Source organism: Heliconius melpomene, chromosome 7 (genome assembly GCF_056956725.1).
Source record: "Heliconius melpomene rosina isolate 202511_hmr_F chromosome 7, ASM5695672v1, whole genome shotgun sequence".
In the NCBI taxonomy this organism is placed as follows: Eukaryota; Metazoa; Arthropoda; class Insecta; order Lepidoptera; family Nymphalidae; genus Heliconius; species Heliconius melpomene.
Genome location: NC_140395.1, coordinates 9,043,299 through 9,057,497, shown reverse-complemented (window position 1 = coordinate 9,057,497; position 14,199 = coordinate 9,043,299). Strand labels below are relative to the sequence as shown.

The 14,199-nt window shown below is 31.9% G+C and overlaps 3 protein-coding genes across 3 annotated transcripts; 1 reads left to right on the top strand and 2 right to left on the bottom strand.

The window, feature by feature from the left end:
- The first annotated feature begins 1,987 nt into the window (after nt 1–1,987).
- Nucleotides 1,988–6,115, top strand: LOC146537687 (leukocyte receptor cluster member 8 homolog). The gene is made up of 5 exons (XM_085188320.1): nt 1,988–3,327; nt 3,411–3,924; nt 4,130–4,334; nt 4,414–4,621; nt 5,465–6,115. Exons 1-5 carry the CDS (start codon nt 2,282–2,284, stop codon nt 5,628–5,630), a joined length of 2,139 nt encoding a protein of 712 aa, XP_085044446.1. The 5' UTR covers nt 1,988–2,281; the 3' UTR covers nt 5,631–6,115.
- A 2,073-nt stretch (nt 6,116–8,188) lies between these two features.
- On the bottom strand, nt 8,189–10,280 carry LOC146537686 (uncharacterized protein C16orf52 homolog A). Its single transcript, XM_085188325.1, has 3 exons — nt 9,741–10,280; nt 9,420–9,632; nt 8,189–9,273 (listed from the first exon to the last, which is right to left on the bottom strand). The coding sequence occupies exons 1-3, from the start codon at nt 9,841–9,843 to the stop codon at nt 9,086–9,088; spliced, it is 504 nt and encodes a 167-aa protein (XP_085044451.1). The 5' UTR covers nt 9,844–10,280; the 3' UTR covers nt 8,189–9,085.
- Nucleotides 10,281–10,907: 627 nt separating this feature from the next.
- LOC146537685 (opsin-2-like) lies at nt 10,908–14,181 on the bottom strand. The gene is made up of 8 exons (XM_085188324.1): nt 13,898–14,181; nt 13,471–13,656; nt 13,178–13,387; nt 12,279–12,415; nt 11,998–12,163; nt 11,714–11,900; nt 11,494–11,576; nt 10,908–11,321 (listed from the first exon to the last, which is right to left on the bottom strand). Exons 1-8 carry the CDS (start codon nt 13,969–13,971, stop codon nt 11,210–11,212), a joined length of 1,155 nt encoding a protein of 384 aa, XP_085044450.1. The 5' UTR covers nt 13,972–14,181; the 3' UTR covers nt 10,908–11,209.
- Between the last annotated feature and the right edge of the window lie 18 nt (nt 14,182–14,199).

Sequence of the window (14,199 nt, the reverse complement as noted above, 5' to 3'; positions counted from 1 at the left end):
TCATTGAAAAAAGTTACAGTGGGTAAAAAAAGTATTTGCACACCCTAATTTTTTGATGTTACATCTACAAAAAAACAGAATGCTTTTAGTTAATTATTGTATTTAATAGCTTAATCTATATATATTTAGAATTGGTTAATAAAATTTCAGAAAATAGAAATTAGAGAATGAGACGGTATAAACACATATTTTAAAGTCAAATAAGTATTTACACACCAACCATTCCCTAGATACAATGAAAATATTCCCGCGACATTTTGTCACTTTAGGTAAAATGTGAACATTGTATACATTGTATACAATGTATACAACATACATTGTATACATGTGAACATCGGGGAACGTATTCTAATAACGAGACATTTGTTAAGTCTTCAGAAAAAATCTTGAACCCAATATGCCGAAAAAATTTGAACTGTCGTTATCGACGCGTGAAGAAATTATTTTACTCCGTAATGAAGGTTGAAGTTACCGCCAAATCAGGTCAAATTTAAAGTTAAATTACTCGACTGTGTAGTAAATTATAAAAAACCGAGAAGAAATGGGTAGTGTTGAAAATAAGGAAAGGTCCGTTCTTCCGAAGAAGCTCAGTACGAGAGAAAGGCGACAAATTTTAAAATCGGTAAAAAATAAACCATTTACAAGCGCTTAAAGCTTAGCAAATGATATCGCGTCAAGTTCAGGTAAGGTTGTCTGTGCCCAAACTGTAAGAAACGTACTGGGTAATGGTGGTCTTCGTAGCAGAACAGCGAGGAAAAATTCTTTCATAAGTTATGCCAATATAGCAAAAAGACTAACTTTCGCGAAAGAATACTTAAATACCCCTTTAGAATTTTGGTACAATTTAATTTTTTTCTGACGAAAGCAAATTTTATCTTTTTGGAACGGACAGACAAACATTTGTGTGGCGCAAGCCAAATACTGAACTTCAGGCGAAACATGTGCATAGTACAGTCAAACATGGCGGTGGTCTTGTGATGGTTTGAGGCTGCATGACAGCAAATGGTGTGGGAAACTTAGCTTTTATCGAAGAAATAATGAAAGCAGTAGATTACGTTAAAGGGTTGCGCGATATTTTGTCTTGCAGCGCATCGAAATTAGGCGTAAGTGAGACATACTACTTTCAGTAGGACAATGATCCTAAGTATACAGCTATGAAAACCTAAGGAATGGGTGATATACAATGTCCGTAGAATGCTGAAAACTCCGCCATAAACGCCAGACATCCACCCAATTGAAAATTCATGGCATCTGCTGGATTAAAATTTGAGGAAAATTAAATTTTTAAATAAAAATAATTTGAAGGGTGCTTTGGTGGAGAAATGGGCTCAAATCTCGATTTAAACAACGTCCAAATTATTGGAATCGATGCCAAGGAGATTGCAAGCCATCATTGATGCTAATGGAATGCACACAAAATATTAAGTGTCTTTTCTTTCTATCTATCTATTCTCGTAAGTCTATTTGACTTTAAAAAAAGTGTTTTTACCATCTTATTTTTTTGTTTCTGTTTTCTAAGAATTTTTAATTATCAATTCTAAATATATATAGATTAAGCTATTAAATACAATAATTCACTGAAATCATTCTGTGCTTTTCTAGGTGTAACTTCAAAAAAATTAGGTGTGCAAATACTTTTTTTACCCACTGTATATAGTTGAAAAGAAATTAGAATTTAGAATACACTAAATCTACACGTAAAAAATTTAATTTTTTGAAGGTAAAAATTACTTTAAATTAGGTTCTTAAAATATATTTGTGTAAACACTTTATCATTAAACTTGTCTACCTGTTCATTATTTAGTTGAGTATTTTATTATTAAAGTAATAATAATTAAATTAAATTTTAATATAATATTAATCTTCTTAAAATGATATACTTTTCATGAGTAACGTAAGAAATAGAAATTTGTTCGTTTCGGAGAACTGCCATGTACCGTAATATTGTATTTTGCATTGTTTGTGGTCGAATTTTCAAGATTTTTTAACTGTTAAAAACATATCGTGTTTTAACAGTTGTCTATTGTCAGTTTTAAATTGTAACTCCGTGATATTGGATAATAAATAACGATCAGTGACCATTTTGGTCCTAATTTGTCTTTAGCGATAATATTTCGTGTTTTACAGCTATTATTTTAACGTATCATCAGTTGATTGAATTAAAAAAAGATATAATGTTTACGGGTTGATCTATTGGGTCAGTCGCCATCTTGTTAAGGTATTATTTTTGGCCCTAAGCTACAAATATAATTTTAAGAATATTGTTTAAAAAATTGCCATAATGACCGACAATACGTCTAAAGAACCTCCATTGCAAACAATGAGTGGCATGCCACCGAATCACAACCCGTGGATGTATGGTCTTTATCACCAATACAATGGGTATCACGGTGGCATGTTCCATCAATTTTACAACCATCAATACTTCAATCAAATTGGGAATAACGGAGGATTTCATAACGACGGCCACCATTTACAACAAAATAAGGACGCTAAAGCTGATTTTAGTCATCCTCAGTTTTCCAAACCGCCTCCTCCTTTGTTGGGAATGTCTCCACTCGATACAAATCGCCCATTTAATAATCAATCTCCTATTAGGTTTAATCTTTCTGGTAACAGAAAATCAGCTCCCATTCCCCCTAATGAAAACCCTTTATTAAATAATTATAATGTAAAGAAAAAACGAAAGAAAGGAGGCAAAGCTTGTGATGAATCAGAGACGATTTTAATTCCGCCTCTACCTGATCATCCACCGCCGTTACCGCCTTGCCCCCCACCAGACCTTCCTAAACCTCCTCCTCCTCCACCACTTGATGTCCCACTTCCTCCTCCACTTGCAACCGAAGACATTCCTGAACCATTAGAGGAACCAGCAAATGCTAATAGTAAAGAAAGTGAATTGGAGAATATTGTCCTAAGTGACAATTCTTCAAACTTTTTAAAATCTTCTTCAATACAAACAACTGCAGGAACATGGCCTGAAAGTTTAGAGAGGTACATCAAAAGATGCTATGAAAAATGTAAGACAGCTTTTGATCGTGACCAAATTGATATATGTTTGAAAGGGCGTATTACAGCAGCTGCAAATAAAGATGAAATATGGACAAGAAATTGGGATGAAGAAGCCATTCCTAGTGTACATAGTGAAAGAAACAATTTGTCAGTGAAACCTGTTCATTCTTCATTTCCCTTATATCAAAAATGTGAGGCTGTTTCTGAGCCAAATAAGAACAAGATTATCTCTGCAACTAGAGGATCTCAGCAAAAAAGACGTAAAGCGCACTCCAGGAGTCGTTCAAAATCAAGAAGTCCTAGAAAAAGATATAGGTATATATATAATGTATAATTCTTGAAAGTTTTTAAATAAAATATGTCTTGTTTTCTTTATTTAATTGCATATTTTATTACAGTACCTCCTCTGGGTCTAGTGATGAAATTGAAGAAAGAAAGAACTTTAAGAACAAAAACCGTCAAAAAGTCAAAGACAGATTATCATTGGACCAAAAGAAACCAGAGAAATATCAGAAAAATATTAAAAAGAAATCATACAATAATTTTACTGTTGAAGATGTACAAGAAAATGCAGAAAAATTACAAAAGAGGGCACAAAGATTTGGCAATACAACTGTACCCACCATAGCTAGCTCATTGCAAGTAAATAACAAGAGACTAGAGCCTTGTCCCAAGAGAACAATTATACAGGATACAGAAGGTGATTATGAATTAAACAACATGCATATAGTGGGTACTTGCACAGACATTGAGAAGTCCTTTTTAAGATTGACTAAAGCTCCAGAAACATGTGAAGTGAGACCTGTTACCATATTGAAAAATTCTCTGAAGAATGTCAAAGAACGTTGGATAGATAGACAAGACTATAGATATGCATGTGATCAACTAAAATCAATTAGGCAAGATTTAACTGTAAGTTTCTATTTTTTCATCTACAAATATAACAGCTTAAACAGGGAGAACACAATATTGCATGCACTGACCCATTGCATCAAAATGGCAGTTCTTTGTTAATGCATGTCCTATTTATTAATTTTAAACTAATTTATAATAATGTTAGTTTAAAATTAATTGATAATAATATTTCATTTGCAATTTAAAATTATTTATTATGTAGGTACAAGGAGTAAGAGATGGTTTTACTGTGGAAGTATATGAAACTCATGCAAGAATAGCCTTGGAGAAGGGTGACCATGAAGAATTTAATCAATGTCAAACCCAACTTAAAATGCTTTACTCAGAACTACCCGAGTGCAGAGCAAATGAAGCAGAATTTAAAGCATATAGAATACTATATTACATTTTCACAAATAATACATTAGGTTTGTCTTATATATTTGTATATTGTATGCTGTTGTTTTAGAAATTGAGTAACTAATTTAAGTAAAAATTTATTTTCAGATCTTACAACAATATTTCAATATTTGTCAAAAGAAGATAGAGAGAATGAGTGTATCAAACATGCATTGAATACTCGCTGTGCATGGGCAACAGGCAATTTACATAAATTTTTCATGCTATATAAATCAGCACCCATGATGGCAGGATATTTAATAGACTGGTTTGTGGAAAGAGAGAGGAAAAATTACTTGAAGTTCATCATAAAGTCGTATGTCAATTTTGCTTTATTATTTTCTTATATTGCTTTTCTTATATTAATCACCAGTGGAATGGTAGCTATCAGTAATCCTATATAAATATTTTTCAATATTTTATTGAATTTATAATTTGCATATAATTTTATAATTAAATAGAAAAGTTATACATAGTATAATAAAGAATACATACTAACATTCTAGAATGATATAAAGTGATGCTACTGACTGATGGTGTGGGATGATGTTTAGGAATAATATTTATTATTTGTAAATTGATATTAACAAAACTTCTACCTATTATTCCAATAGAATCTTGGTTTCTTTGTATTCAGTTCTTGGTTTATATGTTCAGGTGCAATTCTTAACATCCTAAATATTTTATTGAGTCAACCCAATTTATTATGACTTTCTTTATACAATTAATACAAAATTGGTGGACAAGGTTAACCCAAATAGAATACTTACAAAATGCATTTTTTTATCTTAATCTTTTATGCATGAACTTACAGTACCTTACTTAATCTGCTAACTTAAGATTCCTATTGTCATAGTGCTGAAATAATATTTTATATGCTTCTTTAAAAAACCTTTCTGTTACCATGTTAAATAGACCCCTTCATTTTTATTGCTATTTAAATAAATATTCAAGCAGTTCATTCGAAATGATTGTTTTGTTAAATTCAATATTTATAATATTTAAAGTGCTTAATGTATATATATTTATTTTATATTAAGTGATAATTTTTAATAATATTTTAAATCTGATAACTATTTATTATTTTTTAATAATTAAGCGAATGTAGCCAACCTTTTTGGTTGGTTGTTTTTTTATTAACTTTCTATTATATGTGCAGCTACAGACAAAGTGTTCCTGTGGACTTCATCGTTCGAGAGTTGGCGTTTGAGTCGAGTTCTAAGGCTTTAGAGTTTTTAAATCAATTTCCTCTGTCGTACACTGGCAGCGATCAGGCTCATATTGATTGTAAAGCCAGTCTCCAGTTTGCTAATCAAAGTATCTAACATAACATCTGTACTTTTGTGCATAGCCGTCCTGTTCAAATAAAGTTGTTTGTATGTGTGGTAATGTAAAGGCAGCATAGTCACAGGGTCTTGGTCATCCAAGATGAAATACTTCTGCAGTATCGTATTTGCGACCTACATCAGTTATCCACCTTCATTTATTAGGCTCAGGCGGCGACACAATAATTCACCATATATTCAGCTAAATCCTTTGGTAACAGTTTACAAAGAGGTCTCCGAGAGGAAAGTTTGCTGGCAAGAAGAAACTGCACTGGAATAGAAGATTTAGTGCAAAGACATTTAAGCAGTGCTAGACTTTTTAAATAAAAGATTAATTGCATAATATGCTAAGGGAATTCAATAGTTTAAGTAATTTTAGTTTTGTATATACAACACAGTTAATTATATTTGTATATACTGTAATTAGTATTAATTCAATTTTTAAATCATGCATGCAGTTGGTGTTTAATAAATGATTGTTTTTACTTATTTTTTTTATTCAACCTTGTAAGATGCTAAATGAAAGTGATACATTAATGTAGTATATTAGTATAATGAGACTAGTGGACCCGGACGCGGCTACGCCTGCTTCAACTATAAGAATATTTATTAAATATATTCATGAAATTATTTTCAATTTTCAATAGAATTAGTAAGAAAATATAAATTTAAATAATCGAAAAGAATAATAAGTAGATACACATTATTAGAAAAAAATATCTGAGTTATTGAAATGAACCAACAAAAGGATTAAAAGTAACTACAGGATAGGTATTCTTAATATTAGAAAAAGTACCTAAAGTTTTCCGTGCGTGCGTACATAGATATCGACTCTACGAAATAACTAAACATTTCTCTCTATTAAGTAGGATAATTTTAGCGGGCAATATCAAATAAAATAAGAAGAGAACCAAAAGTGTAGCTTAAATTAATTATAAACAGCAAATAATTACATAAACATTTACAATAGTTCGAGTTCGAAAATGTATGAAAATTTATAAAACTGTCAACGTCATCTGCCCGTTCGCGTCGGTCATAGGTACTCATACAATGCCGCCAGAAGGCTAGGTCATTTCGAATCAGTGACGTCTCCTTAATTATTTATTAGAATGCTATACAGTAAACTATAATTTCAATCTAGATAAAATGTTAAGAGTGACTATTATATTTATTTTCATAAGGATGAATATCAAAATGTCGCGGTAACGGTTGCGTAGCGACGCGACGGTTGTTATTAACATGGCAGAATAAATTGCATGTCAAATTAGAATGTACTTTAAAATATATTAGTATATATGTGTAATGTAATGTTATATAGCCTATAGCACTTCTGAAGAATGCAGCTTTCATACAAAACAAAAACAATGAAAATCGGACCAGTAGATCCAGAGATCTTAGCGTTCAAACAAACAAACAAACTCTTCCGCTTTATTATATACTAGCGGACCCGGACGCGGCTACGCCTGCTTGAAATATAAGAATATAATTTCTACAAAAATATAATTTCAATCTAGATGAAACGCTAAAAGTGACTATTATATTTATTTTCATAAGGATGAATATCAAAATGACGCGGTAAGGAACGCGGTCGCGTAGCGACGACGGTTGTTATTAACATGGCAGAATAAATTGCATGTCAAATTAGAAAGTATTTTAATTTATTGGTATATAGGTGTAATGTAATGTTATATAGCCTATAGCACTTCTGAAGAATGCAGCTTTCATACAAAACAAAAACAAAGTAAATCGATCCAGTAGATCCAGAGATCTTAGCGTTCAAACAAACAAACAAACAAACAAACAAACTCTTCCGCTTTATTATATTAGTATAGATTAGTATAATGAGATAGAACAAAATATTATTTTGTTACCATGCTTTTTAAGTAGTTTTTGTATAATAGTCTTCTGTTAATGACTAATTAACACAGTAACCTTGACTTGTTGAATAGCATTCAACACTGATTAGTAAGCACTTGTGATTACAGTAGATAATAATAAATAAAGAATCTTCACGCTATGAGGACACAACAGGGTAGGCAGAGGGAATCTAGTGTTAACACATTCTGTTTCCCATTATCTGCCGAATTCTGGAGGCCTTTCGTGTGGAGTGGCGGTACTCGACGCAGCGCTGTCTCGAAAAATAAAATTAAATATAAATTAATATTTACATTTTCTGGAATGGGGATCGAACCCACGACCACGCCCCTTCGCCATGACGCCTCAATTACAATAGATCCACTATTTATTCGTTAAAGTTGTTTGTGAAAATTTCAAAATAATTTAGTTTAAAGTTTAAGCTGGAACCACACGTCCTTGGTCTTTGAGATACTGCAAATCATTATTTAAAGAGTGAACTTAAATTGTTTCAAGGAAAGTGGAAATAATATTAAAATTATGTTAAAAACTTATAAATAATCTGCATTCCTCATATAACATTTAAAAAAAATAGTATAGTGGTGTACCACAGTCAGCCACTCAACAAGCATCATCTCGTATTTGGGCGCAAAGTGGAGAATAGAGGGTTTTAAACACTAAGCCTTGAGAATAAAAAAACTGCAAACTGAATAAAAGATTTATTAACCGAGATTCAATGCACAGATTTACACAATAACAATACATCTTAGATCTTATTTACACAATTATAGTTAATCAAATAAAATTTTAACAATATACCTACAACAAAAACAATATAGTTATAAATTAATATACAGTATGGCCAACGAGTTGTAGCCACTTTGAAGCTAGGTTTATTTAATTTTTGTGCATTTTTTGCACACAAAAGTTCAGAAAAGTCAGGAAGAAAATAATCTTTTTATAAAATTATAATCATGCCATCTACATCAAACTTTAGGGTGGCCACAACTCATGTAGTTATTGTACAGTATGGCCGGTGTGTCAACTCAAACAAAACATTGAATTGGTTTCCTGAATTTTAGCACATCTCTGGAAGAAAATAATGAAAAGAAAAATTTTATAATCATATCTGTAGAGCACCTACGGCTTACTTCACTGTAGGCTTTACTCATTGGCCATGCTGTAAAATGTGGTAATATATGACAATTGCAGTTTCCAAATACAGAAACAATATATTTACATTTAGAGCAGTATATTATATAGGTTTTCTTAAAAATAAAAGACCTTATCTATTTTTCTGCTAGTGTTTTTTATGCAAATTAATTTAAATTGACAGAAGAAATTGGCAATTCATGTAAACATATTAGTTAAAGATAATTTAACTGACTATAGGAGTCTGTCGAAGTCTACTTTGAGTCATAAACTTTAGAATAAATAAATATTTTTTATAAGAAAATCAACTCTGTAATACTGCAAGCACATAGTAATGATATAGAAGACCCATGATTTCCTATAAATTTAGTGTATGGATGTTTTTTTTTAAAGACTTAGTAAATATTTGATAGTCTAAAATTTCATTCAAAAGAGATTTATTACATGTATTAGAAATGTGGTAAGCATACTTTGCCTGCAAATAACTCTGATATTACCGTTATCCAAAGTGAAAGAACAAATAATATATATGATATTCCAACTTGGTGGCTGTTTGGAAGTTGGTAAGGCTGTCCCCCAATTTCATCAACATGAAATCCCATAGGAAATATAACTGCAGCTAAACAGAATACAACCACTGTAAGAGAAATGTAACTTAAACAAAATACTCATCACATCAAAAAATCATATGTAAAATAATTAATAGCAAGATTTTGTCTAGAAAAACTATTCTCTTCTCATTATTGTGTTAATACAATGTTATAATAATTCAAGTTTTCTTACTTGCAGCAAATCCAACCCAACGCGCATAAGGTATCACATTGCGATCAAAATGGCTTGATGCTAAAAGAATTACAGTGGTAGTTATACAGATGCATCCCATAAAGATGCAAATCAGGGCCAATAGCCATTCTGGTTGTAGATCAGGAGTAAAGCAAACTTGTGGACGGTTGTATAGAGTTATGCATGACCACATCAATCCTAAGCGCGTGTCACCTAAAGGCCAAGAAAAGCTATGTTTTATATACTGGGAAAAGTTAAAATTGCATTATCTAAATGTTTAAAATTGTACAGTAGTTTTTAAATTGTAATATTAGCAATTACCTCCAACATCCGTAATTATCCAGTCTGGCATTGCAAGACTCACAATAGCGAAGACATCTGCAGCCATGAAAAGCGTTCCAGATATAACTGTAAGTTTATCCATTTTACAGACAAAATCGCTCCTAGAGTAAAAGGAAAGATATCAAACAAATTGTTTTGTTTGGTTACATGTTTTCTTAATTTTTTGTCACAGATTAGATAACATTTCTCACTCACACTGGCAATAAAGTACAGAATTACAGATTACACTACTGCAGTACAGAAGGAAAAGGAACGAACTACAGGTAAAATGGCCTGATTTTGCTGACAGGTGCATAATAATCTGCCATTGTCACGTATTGTAGAAAAAATACGAATGATATTAACAGAACGCTGCACATTAAAAGGTAGGTTATCATATAGTATATAATACAATATGAAAAAAAAGACTTATGTTTTGAGAGGCGCCTTGGCTATTGTCGACCTGGGAATGACCATTCTTTTTTTTGCCTCAGCAATAAGTTTTTATGGTTTATAAAATATTACTATTTTATCATTATTTATTTAAATTATTATTAATATTAACTAGCGGCCCCCGTGAGGCTACTTTATTTAAGTGTATTAAGGTAAAAACCGGCCAAGCGCGAATCGGACTCGCCCACCGAGGGCTCTGTACTAATTTCAGGCTTGTGATTGGAAAATATCTTATAGGTTTTTATGTTACGACAAATAAAGTTAACAAACTTAAGTTTGCGGGTATATGCACTTAATATAATCTAGCCTTGATATATTAAAAGACAAATCAAGGAAATTTGCTAGACATTTTAAATAATGAGACAGCCAACATTGAACAATTGACATTCTTCCCTTCTAATAAAATAACTAATGAACATAAAAATACAAAAAAATACAAGATAAGCCGGAAGATGTTTATGTTTTTCCGAATGACGCATGTTGATAGAGATCAAACACTGACAACAATTATCAGTGTTTGATCTCTATCTTCAAAGACATCTCGTTCTCCTTCTAGGTTGTCATTACTTTCGTTGTCATTATGTTGTAAAGTTCTTTTTCATCATAACTGTTTCTGAATTCATTAACCAGCTCGGTAATGAATCTGTATTTAAAGAGCGTCGGCTATAATGAAATATACGACCAATAGAAAAATAAAAAAAATAATAATGCATATTTTTTTATCATGTTTGTCATTTTATTTATTACATAGCTTTTGTACATAATAATATTTTGGTTACGTAAATCATAAACCATTAACATAGCCGTGTCGTTATAGTTTCCATCGATCGGAATTAATTTTAAATCTCATTTTGAGCTTATTATATAATTATTTTAAAAAAAAATAATATTCTCTGTTATTTATTATATTATCTTTTTTTCATAAATGTATTATAATAGGAGCAAGAATCATAGTCCGTGAACTTAATGCATATTCGTTGTTTTCTGTTGTTCGTAATTTCATCTACGGCAGCGATCTAGGCTGTAGCTGCTGGTGCGGCGGAATTAGTAGTATTGTTCGTGCCCGTTGAAACATTGTCATCTGGCTCCCTTATTTGAAGCCATGGCATTCTTCGTTGTAATTCTTGCCTGTCCAGCAAGCATGATTCATAAATAACATATCAAGAAGATATATTTTTATTCTATCCAAAATTCATACTAAATAATAGCATTTAAAGTTAAGTTTTTGACGTATAATATTTACCTAAATGTATATAAAATTTTATTTATATCTTTGTTTAAAAAATTATAAATATTTCACCTGTACTTAGGATGGCTGATTGCATACACCCAAGGATCTATGCACGCTACACCCTTGCAAGCGATCGCAGGGATCATGGTTACCTGTAAGTGGACGTATATATATATATAGATTACAGTACGTATTGTAGTACATATTGAACAGACTTGCATCTTATATGTATGGGTTTTTAAAAAAAAAAATGTCTTTAACTATAAAGATTATAGTGCGATATACTTACACCAGGCGATAATAGCTGCTGATCACCGAATGCGCCTATCAGCGACATAACGCCGTAGGGAGTCCAAGACGCAACATAAAGGAAGCACACGGTAAGCGCTGCCTTAGCTATTCGAATCTCCGCCGACTCTGCCGCTGCATTGTGATTTGATCGTAGTGACTCTACGTTCATCTTCTTCGCTTGTTCTCTTTAGAAAAATAATATGAGGATATAAATATTATGTTGCAAGCTTCTGGCTTTATTATGGACCCTATTTAATGGATTTACAAGAATAATATATTTACCTTAGAGCGGCTTCATGAGCGAAAACTTGTTTTACAATTCCACTATAGTAGTACATGATTAAACACAAAGGAATTGCATAAGCAAATATGAAAATACAGCCCGTGAACAGTTTTGTATCGAAAGTATTCGTAAGATAGTCAAAAGAACAAGCTGTTAGGTACCCCTCTGAAATAACAAAAATACAGAGAATTATTTAAATAACATTGATCTCGATATGTGATAGTGATATTGTAGTGATAGTGAAAGTAACTTTTTGTGTGGGATTAAAATAAAATATTACCAGGTACAAATCGGCCCCATATTCTAAAAAGTGGCAACAAAGACCATGGCGTAGTATAGATCCACACACAGGCTATCAACAATAGTGCTTTTCCACGTGATAACCTACCGTCGAGAGGTCGAGTGATCGTAGAGTGTCTTAAAAAATTAAAAACAAATTAAAATGAAATAATAATTATATGTATAAGTTACAAAAAATGTTTTTAATATATAAATACTTTTTTTTATTACATTGTGGTAAATATTTAATATATTTTTATTTCAGTGTCAATCATTTACATTTATCTAGAGATTTATAATAAAAAAGTAAAAAAATATATTTTAAGTTAAACGGTTTTATATTGCAGATAAATGTACTAAAAGCTAAAAAATAATTTCATGGATACAGTCATGGGTACCAATATACAAATTTTAAACATATGCATTGATTAAACTAGAAATTTAATCGTGGGGCACGTCCAATATCTACAATCGAAAGACATGGCATGAGACTTCACCCACCTAGTGGTAAGTAGCAAGTGTCGTGTCACGACGATGTCGGATACACTATAATATTGAATATGGATAATTTTATTGTCACCAGAATCAAAGGCGTATACCATATTTCAAATCAATCGGTTAACGGGAAGAGGGTTAAATTTCAATTACTAAATTTGACCCAAACAAACAAACAGGGTAAGCTAAATAAAACCGTTTAAAAAAATAGTAACTGATCTCTCTGTATATGAAAGATATATGAGAAGTCATAATAATATAAGTAATTTATCAATATAATAGAACTCAATACATTTTTTTTTATTTACGTCTATTTGTCTGTTTGCGTCTGAGCTCGTTAATCCTAGAATCGGCTTAACCGTTTTGAATTGCAGTTTTTACTATTGATTTCTCTTTTTTACATACCTGTCGTAAGCGATGCAAAGGTTTGTCATCGCTGCTCCAATTCCACTGTATGAACCTACGAGGGCGAAAATCTGACAACCTAGAGAACCGATAGCAAAACCACGCATTGCGCTATTATAAATGAAAATCGGTGCTTTGGCCATCATGATAAAATCAAAAACTGCTAGATTTAGAATCAGCAAATTGCTCGACGTCCTTAGGCTTTTAGTCCTGTTTCAAAGAAATAAGGTAATCATTATAATACGAAATATAAAATTTTTCAATTATAAAACACAGAAATCATTTATACTAACGTGGCAAATATGTAAATTACTAGGCCATTTCCAATCAGTGCAGCAGCAGTGAAAAAGCAGTACATCAACGCGAGAGCGGTGTGAGCACTTGCAGGCGGCGCAGGGTACGAGAGCCAATGTTCAGGTATGAATTCCAATTCGGCGCTGCTCAGACCGTCGACCAGCATTTTGACACCATCGCTAGATCTGATATAGAAAAAAAAAATGTTTCATTAATAAATAAATAAATAAATATACTTCACTAGAGTAAAAAAAAAAAGAAGAGTAATCCTGAGGGTATACAAATGTATAACATCTAAATTTTCACTTAGGTCGAAGTTAAGACTATAGTTTTTAAAATTACATAATTTATGTAATATGTGGTGTACATCTGTAAATTGTTTTGCTTATTTTTAAGTCTAACGCATATAATATTATGTCACCATACCTGAGTGGCGCAAAGTACGCGCCATATACATTGTGATTTTGCGTTTCATTTTCCATTTTGATTACTGGGATCATTCTGTGAGCAGTCCTCGGTAGCGTGTGTACACGGGTGCATACCACTGACTGACTGCTGGTGTACGGTCACCACCTCCGCATATTATACGACTTTCAGGCTAACCAGATTCCCGGGATTATCCTTATCCACATGGCCGTGATAGGATTAATCGTGATTGCATCGACACGAATTTGTAGTGTTTGCGCAGCCTTGGCAAGGATGGTTACATCACATAGGCGTTAGAATTA

Bases quoted from the DNA above. Each gene is read 5' to 3' on its own strand.
- LOC146537687 (XM_085188320.1), top strand. From the start codon at position 2,282: ATGACCGACAATACGTCTAAAGAACCTCCATTGCAAACAATGAGTGGC. The intron at 3,925-4,129 runs GTAAGTTTCTAT...TTTATTATGTAG, and splicing joins CAATTAGGCAAGATTTAACT to GTACAAGGAGTAAGAGATGG. The intron at 4,335-4,413 runs GTTTGTCTTATA...ATTTATTTTCAG, and splicing joins TTTCACAAATAATACATTAG to ATCTTACAACAATATTTCAA.
- LOC146537686 (XM_085188325.1), bottom strand. From the start codon at position 9,843: ATGGATAAACTTACAGTTATATCTGGAACGCTTTTCATGGCTGCAGAT. The intron at 9,633-9,740 runs GTAATTGCTAAT...CTTGGCCTTTAG, and splicing joins GATAATTACGGATGTTGGAG to GTGACACGCGCTTAGGATTG. The intron at 9,274-9,419 runs GTAAGAAAACTT...TTTCTCTTACAG, and splicing joins TTGGGTTGGATTTGCTGCAA to TGGTTGTATTCTGTTTAGCT.
- LOC146537685 (XM_085188324.1), bottom strand. From the start codon at position 13,971: ATGATCCCAGTAATCAAAATGGAAAATGAAACGCAAAATCACAATGTA. The intron at 12,164-12,278 runs GTAATATTTTAT...TTGTTATTTCAG, and splicing joins ATGGGGCCGATTTGTACCTG to AGGGGTACCTAACAGCTTGT. The intron at 11,577-11,713 runs GTAAGTATATCG...GTCCACTTACAG, and splicing joins AGCAGCTATTATCGCCTGGT to GTAACCATGATCCCTGCGAT.